The 23624-nt window shown below is 42.8% G+C and overlaps 2 protein-coding genes across 4 annotated transcripts; both read right to left on the bottom strand.

Moving 5' to 3' along the window:
* Window positions 1-4149: 4149 nt before the first annotated feature.
* On the bottom strand, window positions 4150-6808 carry pla2g12a (phospholipase A2, group XIIA). Its single transcript, XM_024436525.2, is given in 5 exon segments — window positions 4150-4584; window positions 5445-5610; window positions 6030-6106; window positions 6404-6643; window positions 6646-6808. Coding segments are annotated over 5 exon segments (624 nt in total). The 5' UTR covers window positions 6668-6808; the 3' UTR covers window positions 4150-4465.
* A 1149-nt stretch (window positions 6809-7957) lies between these two features.
* On the bottom strand, window positions 7958-23008 carry dnajb14 (DnaJ heat shock protein family (Hsp40) member B14). Of its 3 annotated transcripts, none has more exons than XM_042318928.1 (8): window positions 22764-23008; window positions 18970-19153; window positions 12158-12303; window positions 10765-10953; window positions 10488-10573; window positions 9916-10025; window positions 9379-9551; window positions 7958-8930 (listed from the first exon to the last, which is right to left on the bottom strand). In XM_042318928.1, exons 1-8 carry the CDS (start codon window positions 22771-22773, stop codon window positions 8806-8808), a joined length of 1023 nt encoding a protein of 340 aa, XP_042174862.1. In that variant the 5' UTR covers window positions 22774-23008; the 3' UTR covers window positions 7958-8805. The 3 variants fall into 3 exon arrangements, with proteins under 3 accessions (XP_042174862.1, XP_024292294.2, XP_042174863.1); XM_024436526.2 differs by lacking the exon at window positions 22764-23008 and adding an exon at window positions 21606-21793; XM_042318929.1 differs by lacking the exons at window positions 7958-8930; window positions 22764-23008 and adding an exon at window positions 21606-21794 and having other exon boundaries at window positions 9487-9619.
* Between the last annotated feature and the right edge of the window lie 616 nt (window positions 23009-23624).

Below are 23624 nucleotides of genomic sequence, written 5' to 3'. Positions count from 1 at the left end.
AACGTACAGTATTATACACAGCCATGAGTGCATGGAACTCCATTCCATCTTATATTGAGCAAGTGAACAGAAAACCTGGTTTCAAAAAACAAATAAAGCAACACCTCATGGCACAACACCTCTTCCCCATGTGACCTACTTGTTGTGTGTATGTACCGACATGTATGTGTCACTGAGAGATGCACACACGCATTACATGTTAATGGTTCTTAAATGTATGTAAATTGTAACGTCACCGATTGAAATGCTATTTAGCGCGCACCACCGCTAACTAGCTAGCCGTTTCACATCCGTTACACGTGCAGTCTGAGGGAGGGACTTTACCATCAATGCATTCGTAGTGACACATTCCATCACGTCCTCCAAGTAAGTCCAGAGCCACGTTGAGTTCTTTTTTAATTGTATAGATCTTATTGAGGTATTTGCCAATGTTATGGATTCCATTGAGAATGGCCTTACTATATGAATATACACAGCTCAGAAATCCACAGGAACACAGTAAGCCCACGAGAAAAAACGAAATGCAACTCTGAACGTGCACGATGACTGTCCGTCCACCTGATGCAAGTGCTAGAAAATAGTTGCAATTGGTCTGCATGTGAATCCCAAAAGTTAAATTATCCTAACATGTAAACCGCTGTGATATATATTTTCAACAACCAAAAACAATGCATTTTCAGCTGTTCGAAGTTGGTGTACCAAACCGATAGTAAAAGACGCTAAAACTACATTTAAGAACAAGCAGCATAGAAATAGTGCACATAGAATATAGGCTACCGGTTCTTAGACTTGCCTTCAACGAGAATGGCAGATGTATAACTCACATTTATATGTGAATTTGATGTGGTCGCCCAAAAAGTTATATTGTAGCCTAGTTGGGCATGCGAAATCAAGTGAGTCTAGTATCAGTGCTTAGTTGTGGCCGAGTTGTCTGGTACGCGGTACCAAAACCTAAATTTTAGGGTTGAATTGCGTACCAGCTCCGATATAAAACAAGTAGAATATCGCCGGCCCAGTGAGCCAAAAAAAGTTTGATCAAAGCGGAATGAAAGCGGGGTCGACATTTCTCGATTCTGCTATGTTCAAGTTTATTTATTTTTTACACTCGGTGTATATAGATGTCTAATTAGATAGCATTCTGAAGTTATCTTATCCATATTGTCCCTGATTCATTGAATGAATCTCGCAAATGGAAACTCGGCCAAAACCTTCCTTCCGCTAATGTCGTTGTGTCTATGTACTGACGTGTGCAACTGATAGATTCACACACATTAATGTTTTTAACTTTATGTAAATTGTGTCTGTCTATTTCGTTATGGGTCTTGGCCAAAACCCTCCCTCTGCTAACTTAGCCAGTGTTTATCATGGCCAAAAAGCTTTTTTTTTTTTTTTAAAGATTACAAACTATTTAGATTTTGTGGCTGTTGAATCTAGTGGAAACCGTTTACCATCCACACAGGGGCTTGAAAACCACTGCACCTGTCAGGGGTGCGTACTGGCGGCAGAGTCAGACGCAGGAGAGCAAAACTGTGCTTCCAACTGCTCAGTTTAATCATCAAAACCCACCGGATACAGAACAATAAAATAAATGGGTACATAACCCAACGCACACCAGGACAGACGTGCACAAGCACTGACAACAAACAATTACGGACAAGGACATGGGGGGGGTGGTGTGGTGTGTAACAGAGGGTTAAATACACAACATGTAATTGATGGAAATGGAACCAGGTGTGATGGAAGACAAAACCAATGGAAAATGAAAAGTGGATCGGTCATGGCTAGAAAGTCGGTGACGTCGACCGCCGCCGGAACAATGAGGGGCCGACTTTGGCGGAAGTCGTGACAGCACCAGTTAAAGCAGCAGTCCAAACAATAACAAAGCGGTTGTCAGTAAAACGCTGAGGGATGGGGCTTGAGGAATGTAACCTCTCTCAAAATCATAGACAGAGCCATGGATACAAGGACTGAACAGCCATTGTATCAACATGATAGTTTAAACCATGTTTTGAGGCTGCAGTAGGCTATTTGTTTGACATTTTCTTTGTTTACAAACATTGCAGTAAAACGAGCTTATAATTGGGGTTTTGATGTTGTATGCCAGTTGAACTAAGCTCATGATGCATTTATAAATTATAGCCTATTCTTCAAGAATCAATGTGTGCATATCATTAATTTATAAGTTAAAAAAATGATGTAACTGCTGATTAGCACTTTATGCATGCATTTGCCCAATCCTGATTCGTCCAAATAAACAACAAAAAAACAAATCCAGAAACTACTGGGAGGATTGATTATATGTAAGTGTTCATCTACTAAACCCTTTTGTGTAAACTCCCTCTTCATCTATGTAGTCTGGTCTCCTTCACCACCAGCAGTTACCATACCCGGTCTGATGGGCAGTTGCTACTTTTAAAAAAACATTTATTTAACTAGGCAAGTCAGTTAAGAACAAATTTTTATTTACAATGATGGCCCAGGAACAGTGAGTTAATTGCCTTGTTCAGGGCCAGAACGACAGATTTTTACCTTGTCAGCTTGGGGATTCAATCTAGCAACCTTTCTGTTACTGGCCCACAGCTCTAACCACTAGGCTACCTATTTAAAGTCCTCAGGACATTTGCACTATTAAGCAAGACTGCCTTGTTGTCTTGTGCACCAGAGGTATGGTGTAGTCTACAATCCATACTTCATCTAGATATGTTAGTGCCACTGAATGAATTTAAATGTTCATGGGAGACTGTTACAGAGTAGTGTAAATGCTTTTTTGGGGCTAGATCATATTGTTGTATGTTTTAATCCTGTAATGTATTGATTGTTACGGCATTTTCGGCCATGTATCCCTTGAAAAAGCGACTCTGGGTCTGTTTTTTTCCTGGTTAAAAAAAAAGTTAAATAAAATGGTGAACCGCGGGGCATCGGTATGTCCTTTGACGTGAATTGGCAAAAGCACTAAGGGAGGAGGAGTGCCCTTTTCAAGTCAAACAGTAGTATTGTGCCGCTCTGTCAACAAGGTGCATCATCCAGAAACATACATAGGCCTACATCTCTTTTCCATTCAAAATATGTTTGCATTTTCAAACTAGTTTTCATTGGGAAAGCGGATGCTTTTTTTTGTCAAAAGCAATCACTTTTACATGTGAAAACACAGAACCGTACTCTTTACTCCACGTACTATTTACGTTTTGAGCGGATTTCTCCGTGGGCTTTGAACCGGGCACCTGTCTCACACCTGGGAGGCAGGCCGGTTCCAAAACAAACGCAATCAACTTTCACCCGGTAAAAAAACACACATTATCGGGCGCCGGGGCAGATTAATTGAACCCCTCAATGTTGCTCATCAACCACATAATCCTACATGTGCAATGGCAGATTCTCGCCGTTTCATCTGTCCACATGAATTAGTCCCCGAGAGATTATAGTCTGGTCTCAATGAAATAGAGTAGGCTGCCTATGCGTGGGAGGAGACTCAAGTGGCAGTCGTCTTTTCAAGAAAATTACATTAAATATGATTAGACTACAGTTTACTACAGTGTCTGTAAATAAATGATAATGGAAAGAAGTGGAGGACGCTCAACCAACGTTAGTAAAGGTGCAATAATAACAATTATTGAAAAGGCGTAACGCGCGGATTGGCTATGGTGAGGGAATCTTTCATTTTCAATAAATATTAATTACCCATTTATTTGTCTGACTGCAAATTATCCTCCTAAAAGGTAGGCTATATCCTATATGCAAAACGTTGTTCAAGAGAATGTACAAGTGTCCGCTCTCATCGTTCTCGCTGCCTCATATTCAATAGCCACACATGCGAAATAAAGCAGTTTATATAGCCAATGCATGGGCGGAGAAGTGTAACAGTATAACTTTAGTCCGTACCCTCGCCGGGCTCGAACCAGGGACCCTTTGCACACATTGACAACTGACACCCACGAAGCATCATTACCCATCGCTCCACAAAATCCTCGGACATTGCGAGTGACGTCACCGATTGAAACGCTATTAGCGCGCACCACCGCTAACTAGCTAGCCATTTCACATCGGTCACAGAAGTGTAACCAAAACAATACACTTACTGGGCAATATAATGTAGCCAATACCCTCATCACTGTATCATTATGTGCTTGTAGTCATACATTTGTCTTCCAATGTCTTCATACCTTTTATAAACATTCATATTCTTAATTTATACTCCATATAAATGTGTGGCAGAACAAACAAATGACATACATGACAACCACTAAACAACCTTTGCATAGGAGAACAATTCTACAAAATTATCAAATCGCAATTTAAAAACTCAGATCACCCAACGTTCATTCATTGAGAGCACATCCAGGCCCCTTCACAAGGCTTAGCACATTGTTATCAATGGAAACTTCCACAGCTCTATCCCAAGATACAGTATTGACTTCAATGTTTCTCTGGTGGCTTGACTATTCCAGAATCCCCTCTGGATGGCAGCTCATAGATCCCTCTTGACTTCAAATTTGCATATGCAGGAGTCTCTCTGGCTGTCCATGTAAGGTTTACACCCCATGTGCATGACAGCCTCAAACAGTAGGGTCACAGTATTCTCACACGCTGTATAGAGAGAGACATGGAAACACGACTTGATCATTATATACAGACATGAAACACACAGAAAAATGAATCAATATCAAATGTTTTGTCACATGCACAGTTTACAGTATGTATAAAAGGTGCAGTGAAATGCTTGTGCTAGCTCCCTCAACATTGCAGTACTATAATTAAGCAATATGGCTCGAGGGGGTGTGGTATATGGCCAATATTCCACGGCTAAGGGCTGTTCTTCTGCACGACAACACAGCCGTGGTATATTGGCCATACACAAAAAAAAAGGTGACTTATTGCTATTATAAACTGGTTACCAACTTAATAGGTGCAGTAAAAATACATGTTTTTTCATACCCGTTGTATGATATGATATACCACGGCTTTCAGCCAATCAGCATTCAGGCCTTGAACCACCCGTTTTCTGTTGCATGCCCTAATATGGATATAGACCTCACCCTAAATTATAGACCTCACCAGAAATGCCATCAGGGGGAGTTGTATGATCTTCCGCACCAGCAAGATTGTTAGACTGGTTAAACCTGACAATGCTGAACTCACCAGTGAAGTGAAACAATTGACAATGGTGAGTGCAGGGTTCAGTATGATTTAACCAGGCTACAAGCTGGTGGGCACATTATTGAATTAACTGTGAGGAATGCTTGAGTCAAGTCCTGCTCTGTGTTCAACACTGGGAGCATATCAATACATGAATCAGCGTGGTGTTCAATAGGCAACACATGGAAGAAAACAGAAAGAAACAGGATGGAAGAAAACAGACTGAAACTACAATAAGAAACACATTGTCGTGTTCCGCTGTAAAACGTTTTCTGCATGCTCTAATAAACACAACCCATGTGCCATCTTACCTTGGACACTCTGGGCCAGTCCCAACATCTTCTGTAATCTCCTACAGATGGTCTCCAGGCATTCCTGGAACTCATCGTCACAGTCGTGTTTATCACGGTTACAGGTGTCATAGCAACGGTCGTGCTGGTTACAGCACTTGGTCAAGGACGGGATGCCGATGTCAAACTGTAGAGTAGACAAAAGAGATGACCATTAGATCAATGCAATATATAATATGACAGGTGTAATAACATTCCTATAAACAATGGTCGCCGTACAGGGGAGCCGCCCTACTATGGCTGACCCTGTAAAACAACACATTTCACTGCACATATGTGTGACAATAAAATAAAATACATTGTGTGTGTGTGGGGGGGGTCTTCATTTCTGGTCCTGAAGAGCCGCAGCTATAGCAATACACTATAGTGTGTGCAGGCGTCACTGTCTGAAACACAGGTCTCTGCTAATCATAAAAAAACATGAGTTGCTAAACCAGGTGGGTTAGTGCTGGACTGGGAAAACAGTCTGCACGCACTGCACCCCCCCACAGGACTAATAGGTTTGACCACTGCTATAGATCAAAGTCATACATGACACTGGCTCACCTGGAATCCGAACAGGGGTGACCCACATCCATTGGGTGGGTTTGGTTTGTAACCAGGCCGGGGTTCTGGTTTGTAACCTGCAAGGAAAGAGCAAAGGTAGAGGTGTTCAGAGTTCTTCTTTAATCTTGTTGAGAGAGACGACCTGTTCAGAGAAACTACAGTGTGTGTTGGGGGTGGCACTGTACCAGTTTAATGGTTTTACAACTCAAGATGGCTACAGTGGTGCTTATCTGCTTTGTTTGTGGAACATAATCACTTTCAACTGAGCTTTTTAATAAATGGCCAGTCTGCATAATAAGCAAATTAGTTATGGCCATGTTTGTATTTCCATTACCAACAAGTACTGACTGTGTGTGTGGCCTGAGAGACCTTACCATCGCTGCATTCATAGTGACACAGTCCATCTTGTCCTCCAAATAAGTCCAGAGCAACGTTGAGGTATTTGTCAATGTTATGGATCCCATTGCGAATGGTTTTTAAAGTCATCCGCCAGTCCGGTGTTTCAGGTTCCTTACTACATGACACACAGCTCAGAAATCCATAGAAAGATAGTAAGCTAACGAGAAAAACCGGGATACAACTGTTATGATGCATGATGACAGCACCGGTGCTAGAAAATAGTTGCAATTGGTCGGCATGTGAATCCAAAGTTAAATGACTGCACCAAACGTCGGTAAAAAAAAATTCACACTTTGCCAAATGTTACACTATTGGTCCTATTCGATGTCAACAAATCGCCTGTCATCCAATTCTCTTTCCGGATGTGGGATTAGTCACGTGACAGCAATAAGCCTATCAGTGCCAATAGATACATGGCACTTACAGTACGTGGTCACTCAACGCCCACAGATGTTCGAAGTTCATGCATGCCACGAACAAACGTATATTCATGACCGATTTGATTTTTACTGAGAAAGTCTTGCTTTCTGTTTTAAGCCAATATTAATCAGTGTAGTACTTCAGTATTTTTACTTAAGTAGTGTTTTTTGTGGGGGGGGGGTATCTGTACTTTACCATTTATATTTTTGCCAACATTTACTTTACTACTTTTCTAAAGAAAATAATGTACTTTTTACTCCATACATTTTCCGTGACACCCAAAAGTACTTACATTTTGACAGGAAACTGGTCTAATTCACACAGATCAAGAGAACAGCCCTCGTCATCCCTACTGCTTCTGATCTTGCACTCACTAAACACAAATGCTTCCTTTGAAAATTGTCTGTGTGCCCAGTTATGTCAATTTAAAAAAGGCAAGAAAAGTGTGCTGGTTTGCTTAATATACAGCATTTGAAGTGGTTTATACTATTACTACCTAAGTACATTTTAGCAGTTCTTTAGTTTCGCTACATTTAAAACCATTTACATTTAACACCAAATACTTAGTATTTTACTGGGTGACTTACCTTAATAGAAAATTACAAAAGTATCTTTCCTTTTACTCAAGTATGACAATGGAGTACTTTTCCCACCACTGATCAATACAAGTGATAATCACTGTAGGCCTATAACCTATGTATTTTTCAGAAACACCACAATTCTCATGGACTTCCAGGAAAAACAGCAAAGTTTCCTTTCTAGTAGACTTGTTCAGTTGCATTTCAGTTTTAAGAATCACAGTACCAACCTTTTTGGGTACCAAGCTGGAGCATGTAGCCATACAAATCCACAACACATCTTTTACAAGCCTCATAAATATGGTGAGGCCATATTAGGTTGAGAACAAGGCTTCCTGCAAAACAAAAGTGAGACCGTATACAAACTACTAGAGTAACAGATCTGTATGCCAGGGAGAATATTATGTGGAGAGAATAGGCCTACAGTCTGAGTACTATGAACACATTTTAAAAGGGTGTTTAACCTGCCCTTCCATCTGCTTCATACACACAATTGCACATGCTCTTGTGCTCAAAACAAATCAAAACTGCTTCTGGTAATAATTTATTGTTTATTCAAATGATTAATCGAGCAAATGAAGAAAAACCTTGTTTTTCTACTTAAATAACTCCAGAAATGTTCAAACATTCAAAATGAAAAATATACAATTGATGAAGATTATGGTTCCGACTTCACATTTTATCCCAGGCCAAAAAAAGTTCAAGTGAGACAGTGGTCATTTCTTCATCTGCGGAATGAACTTCAAGGTCCATGTAACTCCACACAAGGTTCCACTGTGGGTTCCACTGTGGTAGCTAGGAAGCATTCTCTGGGTTCCTCACAATACTAGCACTGCTAATGTATGGATTGGAAGGAGGGCAGCATCTCCAGATGAGCCTAAAAATCTTGTTTAAGTCAAGCAGGTGAAGTAGTTATCTAGAGTGAAGACGACGGTGATTTGCTTGTTACAGCAGAATGCTTGGCGCTTCAATACTCGAGGCACCACCACAATGCCTTCTGCTTTTCCAGTCAGTGTTCATTTCCAGAGTGGGCTCTTATTTCCAGAAAACACAAAAAGACAAGCAAAGATAGAAGAGAAAGAAGTTGTGGTTCTCAAGTGTTTTGAGAGGTTGGTCTATTCTTCAGTTGGTTCATTGAGATGCAGCAAGGCAGTTCCCAGGGAGGAGGGGGTGGTGAGGAGGATGGAAAGATGGGTACTGGGGGAGGGATGGGGACAACTTATAACGCCAACGGTAAGGCTAATTATTTGTATTTTTCCTCCTTTCAATCTCCATGGTTTTCCTTAAAAAAAAAAAAAACACATTTACATACATATTATATATCTATTCATATATCTCTTCTAAAAGCGTCCTGTGGGAGCCTGCGGCATCGGGCGGGCTCAGCCCCCTCTGAACAGGTCATTTAGTCTGTCCAGCTCCTTGCAGTTATCCATGGTCATCAGCTCAGCCTTCTTACGCAGGCGGTCGTCCCTGTAGACCTTAGCAGCATACAGCAAGTCTGTTTCTGAGAGAGAAGGGGGAGATGAACAGAAGACTCAGTCAATATCCACCATGTCACACTAAGCTACGTCGAGGGAATGCTTTCGTCACAAAATAGAAGGAAATGAATGCGTGTTTTGTACGAGTAACTTGTATTGCTTTACATGGGACTAATTTGATTGAAGTCCTCACTGTAATTATACCCTGCAGGGGCTGCGTGCTACGCCACTGCTTATAACTATAAGAAATCTGTGTCAAATCAATTATATCCAGGTCAGAGCTTCAGCTAGGCATTTGGTTTTCTAACTTGCTAGGTACGTGGCTAGATTACAGCAGAGGCATTTAATCTCCTCCTGGATCAAGATCCCTGTTGCCTAAATTGTTTTAATACTTCTGGTAGTACCTGGTATGGTACAGAAACGGTATGAACATCTGGATACCGCCCAACTAATAGAGGCATGATGGACACCTACTCGTCTGCCTCTCCTTCCAGCAGTTGTTTCTGACATTAGACACGTAGTCCTCCTCCACGTTCTTCTCAATCTTCTGCAGATTGGAGCCCTTGTACTCAGTCTTGAAGTCTCTGTTGACGTAGTAATCCACATGCAGGTTCTCTGTCTGCCGTTTCACCGTCTGCCCCGTGGACCTGGAGAGGACAGGCATCAGGTTACATACGGCTGTTCTGAGAACAGCGAGATGTATAGCTTTTTATACCTGGTGAAGAGAGGAGGCAATGCATCAGTACTTTACTGGTAGGTGTGTCCCGTTACATACACCAACCACGTCCCCATTTGACAGTATTTTTCAGCACCGAGCATGTGGAGCAGGGGTACAGAATAAAAGGCCTGGGCCGTGTTCAGGTGGGAGAAAACGTTTGGAAACGGAGTGGTACCACTTAAATGTATGATGTGTCCAATATGAACACAGATTTTCATTTTCTGTGGCAAAACCTTTAAGTAATGTGATCCATACTGAGCACGACCCCAGCGTATGTGTGTGTGTACACGTACGGTCTGGAGTAGAGGCTGTAGGGGGGGGTAGACACCATCAGTTGGCTCAAGATGGACACCAGGATCAGTACAACGATGGGTATCAGCTGGATAAACATGGAGAACCCTCCCTGGAAAACAGATTACAAAAATCACTAAGCATACACTATTTTGTCCTGCAGCTCAGTTGGTAGAGCATGGCACTTGCGACCGCAGGATAGTGGGTTTGATTCCCAGGATCACCCATACGTAAAATGTATGCACGCATGACTAAGCCGCTTGGGATAGAGTCAGCTAAATGGCATATATTACTATTTAATATTTTAAGACATGTACTGTCCTGTTAGTGACTCTGCATGTTTTCCTGCTTTACTATGTAGCACACAAATTAACTAGAGCTCATCCCAGTCAAGGCTGGAACGGTTGCGTCCTTCACTAAAACAGAGCCTGCAATATGCTGCCGAGACTCCCATAGCTTGTAGAGGGGGGTCTGCTATGGAAGTCTGACCTGAAGTTACCCCAGACTCACTAGGTATTATATTGACAGTCACAGTATACATCTGGCAGTGTAGATGCCAGACATGCATGCATACCTCTCCCCTCTCCTCTGCTCTCTCCCGTCTTTGGTCCGTCTGCTGGCTGTATCGCGCCCTGCCGTTGGTGAACGTGTGGGCAGCCGCTGTGGAGAGGAGGTACCCTGTTAGTGACTCGGCAAAGACTTGCAATACAATACTCATTTAATAAACATTCATGTTTGAGCAAGACAATTGTGTTTAATTGATGTAATGAATTAAGACTTGTTTATTAAACATTGAGACAAACTCTGCAACCACGATGAAATTAACTTCAAAATGTATGCGTGTCTCTTACAAGAGGGGAATCCTCCTCCGAAGAACATGTTGAAGAGGTCCTCGGGAGTGATGTCGGCCTCGAAGCCCCGGTGGAAGTCAAACCCTTGGCTGTGGGCGTGGCCAGGGCTGGTCGGCTCCTCCGCCCCTGTGAGGTCATACTGCTTTCTCTTGTCTGGGTTGCTAAGCACGGCGTACGCGTTGCCGATCTCTGTTAGAACCACAACACACTCGTGGTCAATAAGTGTCACATTAAGTCAGCGAAAAAGTAGACATTGGCTCGGATCCGATGCCCCATTTAACACTGATCTGCAAACTTCACGTCGGGGGGGCCAGACGTAGATACTCTGCCAGTCCTCAATCTATTCCAATTCAATTAATGGCAGGTCAAATTTATGCTGCTAACAATGCTGTAGGGGCTCACTTGTTCCAGACCCGGTCCGATCAGTGAGGGAAGCAGAAGAAGTCATTTTTGAAAGCTACTTCATTAACCAGAGCTGAGTGAGAGAGACCATTCTAGCAGGCGGGAGGGAGAGACAGCAACCAACCAAGCTGACTGGCACTATAGACTAATAGCTGCCATAGCTTGATTATTTATCATCAAATATGATTACGTAGTGCCCGTCTTAACTGCATCAAACCGGGAAAAGCTAGTTAAGGTAGGCTGAGGCTGCAGTGCATACGCTTCCTGATCCTACAGTTACAAACAATTCTATTCAGATAATTAAGTAGCAGCCTGCCTACCTATTGGTTCTTGTAGACTATTCTTCTCATTTAACTCCGTCATTTTAATTCCATCTGCCATTGATTAGATATCTCCTAACTTTTGCCACACACGGAGTAAGGCTCGATCGCTATAGCCCATTGCCACTTTGACTAATGATTGGCCAACAACATACACCCACCACTCGTGAAAACAAGAGCAGCAGCATAAATGATACAATTTCTCTCCCTCTACTGCAGCAGTTGCGTTCGGATTTGTACCTTCCGAACAAGTTGGTTAAATTTACACATACCCGAGACCTGTGTCAATCATATCAGATCTGACCCAGACCTGTGACTCGCCCGGGTCCCGAAATCGGGTACAGGTGGATCCGTGAAGACCTTACAGCCAAATTTTTATTTATTTAACTAGGCAAGTCAGTTAAGAACAAATTCTTATTTTCAATGACGGCCTAGGAACACTGCCTGTTCAGGGGTAGAACGACAGATTTGTACCTAGTCAGCTCGGACATTTGAACTTGCAACCTTTCGGTTACTAGTCCAACACTCTAAACACTAGGCTACCCTGCCGCCCCTGTAGATGCCAGACATGCATACCTCTCCCCTCTCCAGTCTTTGGTCTGTCTGCATCGCGCCCTGTGATACATGTGATTGGCACCGAACACAAAAACAATGCATGTGAAACTTCTTACTTTTGAAGGCCTCTGTAGCTCCGGGGGCTTGGTTTTTGTCTGGGTGGAACTTGAGTGCTAGTTTCCTGTAGGCTTTCTTCAGCTCCTCCTCATTGGCCTCCTTGCTGGTGCCCAGGACTTCATAGTAGTCCTTACACCGCTTTATCCTTTAAGAAGAGAGATGACAGTGAGTGATTCATCAGGGCTATGTTACACATGTCCAGGATACAGATATAGACCTAGTTTATTACAATGCAGTGGATCTGATTAATCATGAGGGTTGTAGCACAGATCACATTTGGCCCAAAAGCAATACAAAAAAACGAATGGATATGTTTTGCTTCAAGAACTAGTGTTTGGAAAGTATCTAGGTTGTGCCTTTACATTTAGAGAAAATAAACATCCAAAGTGAATCATTTTCACTTCTGGTCTGTTTCTCAAGCTTTCCAGGAAGTCTCGCAACATGCCACTGGGTTTAGAAAACTGTGCTCCTGGAGTACCATTTGAAACCACAAGAGGGCAAATCAACAGAGCAGGAGAGTTCAAACGCAGTCGACTCTGTATTGCATGACCTGCAGAAGTGAGATTGCCTCCAGTCTCCAAGGAGAACCACCTGAGATATTTGCCAGACTGTTACATTAACATTCAATTAGAATAATCAAATATATGCTGATGTCACTGTGTACCTTTCAATTGGAGGTTAAACCCTACACTGCATGTAGGCCTGTTTTAACAAAAAAAAATACAGGTTAGTCTCTAAACAAACACAGCATCTTAGTAAACAAACATACCGTCTTACGCTCTTTACAATGGGACTAGATGTTGGTCAGGCCTACCAAGCGCTTATGTGAGTGTTGCCATAACAAGATGTGTCACAGCTCTCTTTTGTCTCACTCTCTCAGTCCCTCTCCCTTCCCCTCTCACTGGCCTTATGGGCACCTTGCCGAGTCTGAGGTTCCCATAGGGGTAGTATGGTGTGTAGAGCACTGCAGTGTTCTCATTGAACAGTTGATTAACGGCCCACACACACACCACCAATGGCACAAAGCCGACCACAACAAGCCACCCAAACAGCTCTGCCATGAAAGACTTGCATACAAATACAGACAACCGTCTGCTGTCATTAGCTCAGCAAACACTGAAATATTCCACAGGCTTCAACTTCAAACCCAACTCCAAAATGTTGAGCTGAGTAAGTGTTTCAACAGCAGCCTTCTCTACAAAAAGTGTGGCTCATAGTACAGTAGAGAAGTTTAACCCCTCTGAGTACACCACACTGGAGGATTATGAGTGATCCTGTAGGTCAACTGCAGGGTTAATTAACAAACCATAAAGATGCTAGAGAAAACAAAACATGGAGCCCAATAGAACCATCTAACTACCGTCAGACGACCTCGCTAGGGGAAGGTGGTGGAGGCCTAGGCTACACTCGGCCCATTATTAGCAACACTTCTGTTCACCAGGGACATCAGTCGCTCGGAGCTCCCAGTCCCAGCCACCTACCCTGGCCTATGGGGACAGCAATGATGAAACCGTGACACAGAAAGAGAGGTGTTTAACAAGAACTCTCAAGGGAGATCATTCTAGAACACCCCTCCCCCCACGGTTGGTATGATTCAGGGTCCAACAACAATCAGTGGCCAAAGACCCATACTAGCTAACATACTATTTAGCACGTACCGTTCAGTAAAAAGTGTGCAGTGTGCCACAACACAGTAGCGGCTACTGATTGGCCGAGTGGGTGGGGCTGCATGCGGGTCGATTTCCCCCCCCCCAAATTCAACAGAAATGAATCGCATTAACCAACCTGATAATAGCCAATTTGATTCATTTCTCTAATCAGGAATGGAGTTATAGTCTCTCTATAACAAGCCTCAGTAGGCCTGTCACATTCAACCTATACTGCAGTAGACCATATAGCCCAGTGGTGTATAACTCATTCCATTTATAGCCTAGTGTCTGCTGTTTCTTCTTCTTCTGTTGAATTAAGACCTGGACAACCAGGTGAGGGGAGTTCCTTACTAATCAGTGACAATTAATCAAGTACAAGGGAGAAGCGAAAACCCAGTCACTCCGCCCTCCATGGAAAGAGTTTGACATGTTATATCTCTCATTTAAAAAGGACTGAAGACAGAAACAGATCATTTAGTTCAATTTCAAAATATTTGTGAAATCAAAGTGCTGTAGCATATAGAAATTAAATAAAATGGTGTAGTACACACACAAACTCAAAATGTTCAAATCAAAAGCCTATTGAACAGAAAAAGAAAAAACTGTCAGGTGAATCGCAAATTCAGAACCGCTGGACAGTAACAAAGCACTGATCATTGGGAACAAGATCTGAATGACTGCTAAGTCTTGATCCATAAATTAAATAGTTTGTTTTGTAGGCTACCTATCTATATGTTCAAATCAAAAAGCCTGATTAACATGACATCAATAATGTAGCCTCATCCCGAGTCCCTAGTGCAGACACACTGACAAAAGATGGTTTATTATTTAATTTAAAAGCACTGATGGCCAAGAAACTGAGAAGCCAGAAATTCCATTGCACCCCCCCCCCCCCCAAAAAAAGAATAACACTTCCGTTTTCAAAGATGTAGCCTACAATGCAATACTCGTGATCATTTTAAGGAGTACAAACTCTACTTAGCCTACATTTGAAATGCCATGCAGAAGCTTCACTATTTAGCTACTTCCCAAATAAGTAGCTTTGTTAGGCCCAAGTTCTCTTCAAGTAGCCAATCCCTTGCAGCCCACCTCTTCCAATGTATAGTGGAAAGGTGTGCGCACCGAATGCAACTAGATGAGCCGAAATGAGTATAACATCCTAGCATTTAACCATAGCTTATTTTAACATTTCACGACACCCCCCTAAAAAAAAAAAAAACTAACGACAGCCTTAACCTGGAAAATCTCATTTTTACATCAAAAATAACCTTCAATTGATAGCCTTTTCATCTCTTATCAAAAGAACCCAATACATACATTTACTCAGTAAAATAATATTTTTCAAATGATTCTCAGCAAAAATTGTATATTGTCCCAAATAATAATCTGTACTGTTAATTATTAGTCCCCCCCGTAAAAAAATAGAGGTTTATTTTGGGCAACTACACTGACCCAGACGTTGAATACCACTGCTTTAAACCAGGATGGGCATCTGGACACAATGGATCGTTTGACATCACTTGACTTTCACCTGTTTCACCACAAACTGGCAAACAATCTCACAAGTATCAGACACCGTAAACTCCCAGCTACTATCTAATCAACTCAACATTATCCCACCCCTGGTTATCCACTATTGACAAACCATTTTTTTAATTTGTATTATTTCCAGCAATATTGCCTGTGTGTCTGTGGTGTGTGAGTTTATCACTCTGTGTGTAGCCAGTTGATGTCATAACGGTCTTGTGGGTTGCCATAAATACGGTCCCCAAAACCATCACTTAAACATTAACTGCAAAGATCAGAATGACTACTAAGGCTTTGATCCATAAATTAAACAGTTTTGTAAGCTAAGCTACCTATCTACATGTTCAAATTAAAAGTATATCATGAGTAAGTATATCATTTATATCTATTATTTCTCATTTGCAAACTTTGCCATGAAATGAGTAGTAGAGAACCATCATGTCATAGATGGCAAATTCCTCAAGCACTAGATGCATAAATTACAACGCCAAAAGCGCAATTACAATTTTTAAAATTGTCTTGATGTGATTTAAGCATTCACATGGACTCAGAACATCCCATTCCGTTGGTTGTCTATGAACAAAAATAATTTTAAGAGTGAAAAATTTAACAGAACATAATTTGGGGAAAATAGTCCATTTATTTTGGGAGCGGAATCACAGATTTTATAGGGCCCCCCTTAGAGTTGTTTATTAACCATTATTAACTGGGTGGTTTGAGCCCTGAATGCTGATTGACTGAAAGCCGTGGTATATCAGAAAGTATACAAAAAGATGTTACTGTTATAATTACTTTGGTAACCAGTTTATAAGAGCAATAAGGCACCTCGGGGGTTTGTGGTATATGGCCAATATACCATGGCTACGGGCTGTGTCCAGACACTCCACGTTGCGTCGTGCTAAGAACAGCCCTTAGCCGTGGTATATTCGCCATCTACCACACCTCCTCAGCCCTTATTGCTTAATTATTTTTTACCAGATATATTGACAGAAAACAGAACACTACTTTCTCTCTTACACTAAGGACCAGGGAAGAGTTGCAGGGGAGAGAAGAATGTGGCCATTTGATAGCTAGAAAATAAAATACACCTTGCGCTGTTGATTTTTTTAAAAGTAGCTCTCATGCTAGTGTAACGGATGTGAAACGGCTAGCTTAGTTAGCAGTGCGCGCTAAATAGCATTTCAATCGGTGGCGTCACTTGCTCTGAGACCTTGAATTAGTAGTTCCCCTTGATCTGCAAGGGCCGTGGCTTTTGTGGAGTGATGGGTAACGATGCTTCGTGGGTGACTGTTGATGTGTGCAGAGGATCCCTGGTTCGCGCCCGGGTATGGGCGAGGGGACGGTCTAAAGTTATACTGTTACAGTAGAAAAGGTTGGAGACCCCTGATCCACAGGTTAGTAAAAGGGTTTGAGAGGACATGGATTTCAGAGCCCAGGCGTAAGGCATGGGGGTCTTACCATGGTAAAAGACTAGGGGATCAGGCTAGTACGGGTTAGCCTAATTGGAAACGTGTTCAGGATGTTGTTTAGTTCATTCTGGACTAGCTGGCGTGGCTCACCATATCTGGCCTTCAGGGCCTGGAGAGCAGCAGTGTATGGTGTTGCGGAGTGCATAAAGGATTGGGCCAGCCTGTATGCATTGGGAAACCGCAAAAGATCCATTAGTACTTGGTTTTTGTAGCGTTCTGACAGATGACTGAATACCCTGTAGGCTCTCCAATGCCATTTCCAAAAGGACAAAATCATGCTCCTTTCCGCCCTCAAAGTATGGCAGTTTGGGTCTGGGAATTCCATAGGCTGAGGCTACTAGAAGTTTCATAATGTTGGCTCCCTCTTCTGGTTGCGTGAAGGATAAACCCGGGACTTCTGATGAACCCACTGTGGCCTCATTGGGCCGGTCCCCTACTGTCCCAGACCCTCCATTGGTGGCAGCCGGAATTGGGTGAGAGCCCTCCCACCTGATGTTTGAGGACTGGCCTAGCCTGGCCCTGGACGAGAGGAACGATTTGCCGTGGTTGGTAATTGGCGGAAAAGCGAAGGAGTGATGCTTTGTCCAGATGGGGGAATGCTAACTTGTGTCACTGGCATAGAGGGCTTTGGTGGAGCGGCCTGTCCCCCGTGCTGGCTGTTGACCCCGGAGCCTCCGGGGACTGTATGCCATGGGGTACCAGAGGGGCAGATTGGGAAAGAAAGGCAGACAGGTTAGGTCCATGTGGAGGGGTGGTCAGGTAAACTCCCTGTTCGTTCCTCTCCAGGAAGGATGAGACCATCCGTGCCTCCTCCAAATCCCTTCTGGCTTGACAGTGCAGTCGCTGCTGTGCCAGGTCCTTGGCAATGAATTCCCGTAGAGCTCTACGGGCCTGCACATCCAATTGTTGACATCGTTCGTCACCCTGTCGTTCCTCCTCAATCTGACGCTCGATTTACTCCAAAGCTAATAGTTTCATCCTGTCTTGTAGGACAGCGGTCTGTGAATCGCTGAGGGCTAGTGAATGGCGGCTGCCATGGACACTTCCAAAGGGGTATCCACTGGTCAAACTTCCACTCTGTCTAGAGTGCTTCACGATTTCCCATTAGTTTTTAAGGGGTGAGCGGAGCCTGCCTCAGGAAGCTGGTCGACCTGTGCTGTGGGAGTCACCTCCATGGGTTCTTCCTGTAGACCACTTTCCTGCTCCAAAGCAGTTTCCGGTCCTTGGCTCAAAGGGGATGGTTGATGGCTGAAACGTATAGTTGATCCATCAACACTTTGAGCTCTGGTGGGCTTGCCCTTTGATGTCAGAAACTCGACCACATAATCCTTAAGATAACCAGGTGCTGGCCTGGTTCTTCTGGTGCTGCTGGTGGTTGAGGATGAAGCCTTTGTTGCTTTAGGCTTAGCTCCTGGATATTTCCTTTGTTCCAAGACCTTTCCCTCAGCTGCTCTCTCCTCCTCTTCTTCTTCTTCTTCTTCCTTCCAGTGGAGACAATTCTTCCCTCTCCGCCTCCATTTCACCTGTCTTTGGTTCAGTCATCATCCGGTTCGAAGGACCGGTTACTGTCAGAATGTTAAGCATAAAGCACTGACTAATGGTCCCTCGATTGAGACAGAATGACACAGAGTACATGGGTTAATTATTTTTGGTGTGAAGGATATACTTCCAGTTTAATCTAAAATACATCTGATTTGTGTGAGAGCATGCTCACATGACGTGACAGATCCTTATCAATTTCCTGTTGTGAGAAGAACCAATCAGGTTAATAGAAAATGTAACTTATGATCTATTTTACACACACATGCAACAGGAAATTCAGGTGAGTAGGGGAATTTACAATCCACCATTTCCTCATCTTAACAGGTAGCCATACGAAAAAAAGAACACCCAAAAGTGTCAGTCTCCTAAATTTACATTGATTACAAAAACTCAGGGTCAACAACCCCAATCAGGCTGAAAGTGGCTCTCCCGCCCTAATCGCCACATGAGAATGCACCAGAGTGAAGCAACAACTACACACAGGCCTGCTTGCTGCACACATGAAAAGTGGGACAGAGGATCGTACAATACGGCCGTCAGGGAGGGCGGAACAGAGATTTTACAAACAGATTACACGAGTGAGCAATCAAGTGGGAAAAAAAAAGTCAAAAGCCTTCTGCTCACCTCTGCACTCCTTCCACCTGGTCCTTGGTGAAGCCCTTGGTGCTGGGCTCGCCCCCTCCGGCCTCCTGGTCCTGCCCACCAGCCCGGGCCTTGGTGCTCTCCGAGGAGCTGTCTGTAGTACGCTGTCTGCAGTGCGTGCCATTCCCCGCAGAGCTGCCGTTCCTTGTCAAGGTGTCCAACAAGGCTAGGAGGGAAGAGAGAGATGAAGAGAGAGAGAAGACAGAACAAAGCATGACGTGGCACATTCAGAAAGAGAGACAAAGCTAAGCACTTCAAAGGCAAATTTCACAGAACCAGATTAAAGACGGGTCCTCGACTAAAAAGCGTTCTCATTTTCAATCGAAAGTGTTTTTTTAGTCAAGGACTAGTCTTAATCTGGTTCTGGAAAACTGGCACTCAATCTTACAGGGCGAAACACTAGACTCTTGAAAGTCAGACCACCATGCAAGGGAACATCAGCGGTTCACACAGAAACTAAGGTTACATTGTTCCCAGCATCCAGTTGGCTTCCATAGACGAGCTGTAGTGGAGATCTGGTCATGCTTCCATGAGAGCCGCAGGCGAATATATCCAGCTCTGGTTGCTCAATGAGAATGTGCTAAGCTTTTCCAATGACACAAAGCAGCGCTCTGTGTCAGTCTACCCATGACCACTGCAGCAGCAGCCTAAGCAACAGCCTGAGTATACTGCCTAGTGCATCGCTGTTCTCTCTGGCAGCACCCAGACTGTGCAATACAGCTCTGCAATTCATGTGAAAGTTTACACAGGTAACTGAACACTATGTTGGATAGACACGCCAGAGTGAGAATACTGGCATGTCGGGAAAGATACTCATCTTAATGGTTGAAGTAGTAAATGTATTATTGCATGACACTGAACTGAAGACGGTGGCTGTTTTTCTTCAATCAAGATGCAATCTTCCTGAATCCTCAGAATCCTCATTGAATCCACTATTCTTTCTTGTTGTGAGTTAATGAAATAAATAAACTGAAATTAAAAAGTGAATAGGATGATGGTTTTCCCTGGCCCACTGCCCTATCATTCCTTACCGTGGCCCCAGCTTAGCCCTGGCTAATGCGCTACCATTGTTCCCTCAGCTCTGGGTCAATCATTCAATTAAGGGATTGAGGTGGACAAGCCTGTTCATCCCTCTAACCTCGTCCTGCACGAGCCACGTTACCTCAATTTCCAAAAAATGATTCTCAGCAGAAGTTGAGACCGACACTTTTCTACTTCCTTCCATTTTTTATATTGAATAAGGCATTGGTGAGGAAGAGCTCGCAAGTAAGCATTTCACTGTACTGTTTGCACCTGCTGTATCCCATGAACATTACCAACTAAACATTGATTTGAGTGAGGTGAATAGGCTGCTATAGCCATCTCCTTGGTGACCATTATAAACACTATTTAACCAAACCTTGAGTATTCACTACAACTAAATGTTCCTAATGAATGTAAACAGTCATGTTTAACTGCATGAAGTGAGAGTTAAGCCAACATGAGGAATAATTGCTGTCAACTGTCACATAGCCAACCGTTCAGCTAATATGTGTTCTATTATATATGGCTGCTGTGGAAATTGCCATTTACCTTCATAACAAGGTAAATATGTCTCCTGCCTGACATACTAGTATTGACAAGTTCAGAAGCTTTTAAATATGATTGGTAGGTGGCAGGCTGCACAATTGACCATAATGCAAGCAGCCTCTTGCAAGCACACGATTCACTCACAAAACATAAGTGTTTGATTACAGACAAGCACTTTTCAACAGACAAAGCAATGAATTACGAAACATCACGGCAGCTGAGAGCAATAAGCAGATCAATTGCTTATGGCCCGAGGTAGCTGCTGGATCATCACCATGTATCAATACAACCACAGCCAGGCATGGCTTGTGTCCGGCTAGTTAGCCAAGTCCCTTACTAAGCTAGTATCAGGCCTACATTGATACCCATTTTAAAAGTAAATTTCTGTCATGGGGACACTGGAAACAACCCGTAGCTGGCTAACTTACTGGTGCATATGCATCACTTGCTTAGTCAGTTGACCTTGTTATTGCGAAAGACCGTACATGTGGAAAGATAACATCCCAGATTGGGAACTTCACTCCACTGACCACATAATGCAAAACTGAATTTGTTGGCAATCCAACATTTAGCTAGCCATTATAGGCTAGCTAAAGTTTGTAAATGATAGTTAGCAATAGCTTTGCTAATTGGCTAGTTAGCATAGCCAGTCCACATTCGTCACTGAGCTAAAACATAACTATAAAATGAAACATAGCTTGTCAAGTGAGACATTTAACCGTGGATGTCAACCTTATCAAATCAACAAAATGGGCTAAGAAATGGCTAACGTCATGTAGTTAACGTTAGCGACATAGTACACACTGATAGCATGCTAACGTTAGTTAGCAATTTAAATAAACGTCACTTCTACCTTTGCCCTGAGCAGTTTAAAGCGTTAATGACGTTACTTAACCATTTCATCATGTATTCGTTTACGTATTATCCGTGCATTGCAAGTGACAATATTCCAAGGCAAGTTGCCAAATCGTATTTTAAATCGGTGTTTAATGTGTAACGGGCTAACTAACGTGGCTAATGAACTAAAATATGGTAACGTAGATATTTACCTTTCGCTTTGTAGGTTGGAAAGAGCTTCTCTGCTTTGTTTAAGAATTTCACCGCCTTGTCTTTGTCTCCTGCTTCAAGAGCTTTAGTGGCTATATTTATACATTTTTCTGCTTCGTCTCTGTTCCCTTCCATCTTTCTTCCTCCCCCCCGGCTCTCAGCTGACAGTAGTGATGGGTAGTTCGCAAACGAACGGATCTTTTTGGTGAACGTCGGGAACCGAATCAGTGAAAGAGCCGTTTATTTGGCTCCCTGATTTAAATACTGCCTACAACAGCTTTTTTGTATTTACTTCAAGATATTATTTAAATTCATAGTATTCATACAACACATTTAGATATTTTTTAACCCCCCCCCCACCCCGGCAATCTGATAGCATATCAAATAAATCATGAGAAAAACTAGTAAAATGAATAATACATAGTAAATCTACTGAACAATACATCATATAGACCCAGAAAAAGTGACAAATTATTGATACTCTCATGAATGTAAAGACGCGTTGGTTAAGAGTTCAGAAATGTCCGCTGCTGCTTTTTTCCATGTGTCCAAAGTGGACACCTTGGCCCTGTGGATCCTGGTGTTGCTACTGCTTTTGATCTCAAAACGTTTTTTTTGCAGATAATTATTTTGTAATTTATCTAAAGCAGGTGAATCTTCCCTGCAGAAACAAAGTGGGCATGTCAATCTGGTCCATGCAACAAAAACAATTCAGCGCCATCTAATAATCCAGCCAGGTAAACATTTATTTGGAGGTGCATTTCCTGATTTGACATAATGGGAGCCTACCTTTTGGGCTTTAAATTGGAAATGTGTTATTTTTTCACTGCTTCTAGATTTACATTTCTAAAATGTTCAACTTCATATTCATAATCTCCAGCACCACACTAACATATGTGAAAACACAGTGTTTATGTTTTGCAGTCAAAAAGATTGGAAACACATCTTCCTATGACGTTAAACCAATTAGACAATTTGTAGGCACTGCTTACTAATAATTGGTTAAAATCATGACGCACATCAATGATGTCACTGGAAACACTTACCTTCCTTTCTTTATCAATTAAACATAGACACGTGCTGCCATTTTCACATATGTTGATGTTGGTTGTGCTGAAGATGAATCTGAAGTAAAATAAAATACAAAAAGTTTAACTCACCTTCAAGCATTTTTAACAGAGCCGTTTGGGGGCCAAATGAGCCGGCTCTTTTACGTGACGGAGCCAAATGATTCGGCTCACCGAAAATACTCGAGAAGCGTCATCGCAAAACACATCTGAACGTTCGGAGCAGCACTTTCGTCAGTGATCCTCGGACGCTGCAATTATTCTGATCTCATATAGTGGGGTTGTTCTGCATTTCTCAATATTAGAGCATGACTTCCAACCCACTGAAATATACACTACATGACAATGTGGACACCTGCTCGTCAAACCTCATTCCAAAATCATGGACATTAATATGGCGTTGGTCCCGTTGCTGCTATAACAGCCTCTACTCTTCTGGGAATGCTTTCTATTAGATGTTGGAGCATTGCTGCGGGAACTTGCTTCCATTCAGCCAAGAGCATTAGTGAGGTCGGGCACTGATTTTGGGCAATTAGGCCTGGCTCGCAGTCCGCGTTCAAATACATCCCATAGGTGTTCGGTGGGAATGAGCTCCGTGCAGGCCAGTCCAGTTCTTCCACACCCATTTCATTATGGACCTCGCTTTGAGCAGTGGCACTGTCATGCTGAAACAGGAAAGGGCCTTCCCCAAACTGTTGCCACAAAGTTGGACGCACAGAATCGTCTAGCATGTCATTGTATGCTGTAGCGTAAAGATTTCCCTTCACTGGAGCTAAGGGGCCTAGCCCGAACCATGAAAAACAGGCCCAGACCATTATTCTACCACAACTTCAGGTAGCATTTTCCTTGTATCCGCCAAACCCAAATTAGTCCGTCAGACTGCCAGATGGTTTAACTGCAACCTTTACAACACTCCAGCCGACACTTGGCATTGAACATTGTAATCTTAAACTT

Source organism: Oncorhynchus tshawytscha, unplaced genomic scaffold, assembly GCF_018296145.1.
Source record: "Oncorhynchus tshawytscha isolate Ot180627B unplaced genomic scaffold, Otsh_v2.0 Un_contig_5990_pilon_pilon, whole genome shotgun sequence".
Classification (NCBI taxonomy): domain Eukaryota; kingdom Metazoa; phylum Chordata; class Actinopteri; order Salmoniformes; family Salmonidae; genus Oncorhynchus; species Oncorhynchus tshawytscha.
This window is presented reverse-complemented; position numbering and strand designations above follow the sequence as displayed.

What these genes read in the sequence shown, in the direction of transcription:
- dnajb14 (XM_024436526.2), bottom strand. Translation starts at nt 21,738, where the DNA reads ATGGAAGGGAACAGAGACGAAGCAGAAAAATGTATAAATATAGCCACT. An exon ending in AGCTACAGAGGCCTTCAAAA is followed by an intron (nt 10,954 to 12,157) that starts GTAAGAAGTTTC and finishes TGGTTCTAACAG; the next exon opens with AGATCGGCAACGCGTACGCC. An exon ending in TACAGCCTCTACTCCAGACC is followed by an intron (nt 9,552 to 9,915) that starts GTACGTGTACAC and finishes TGTCCTCTCCAG; the next exon opens with GTCCACGGGGCAGACGGTGA.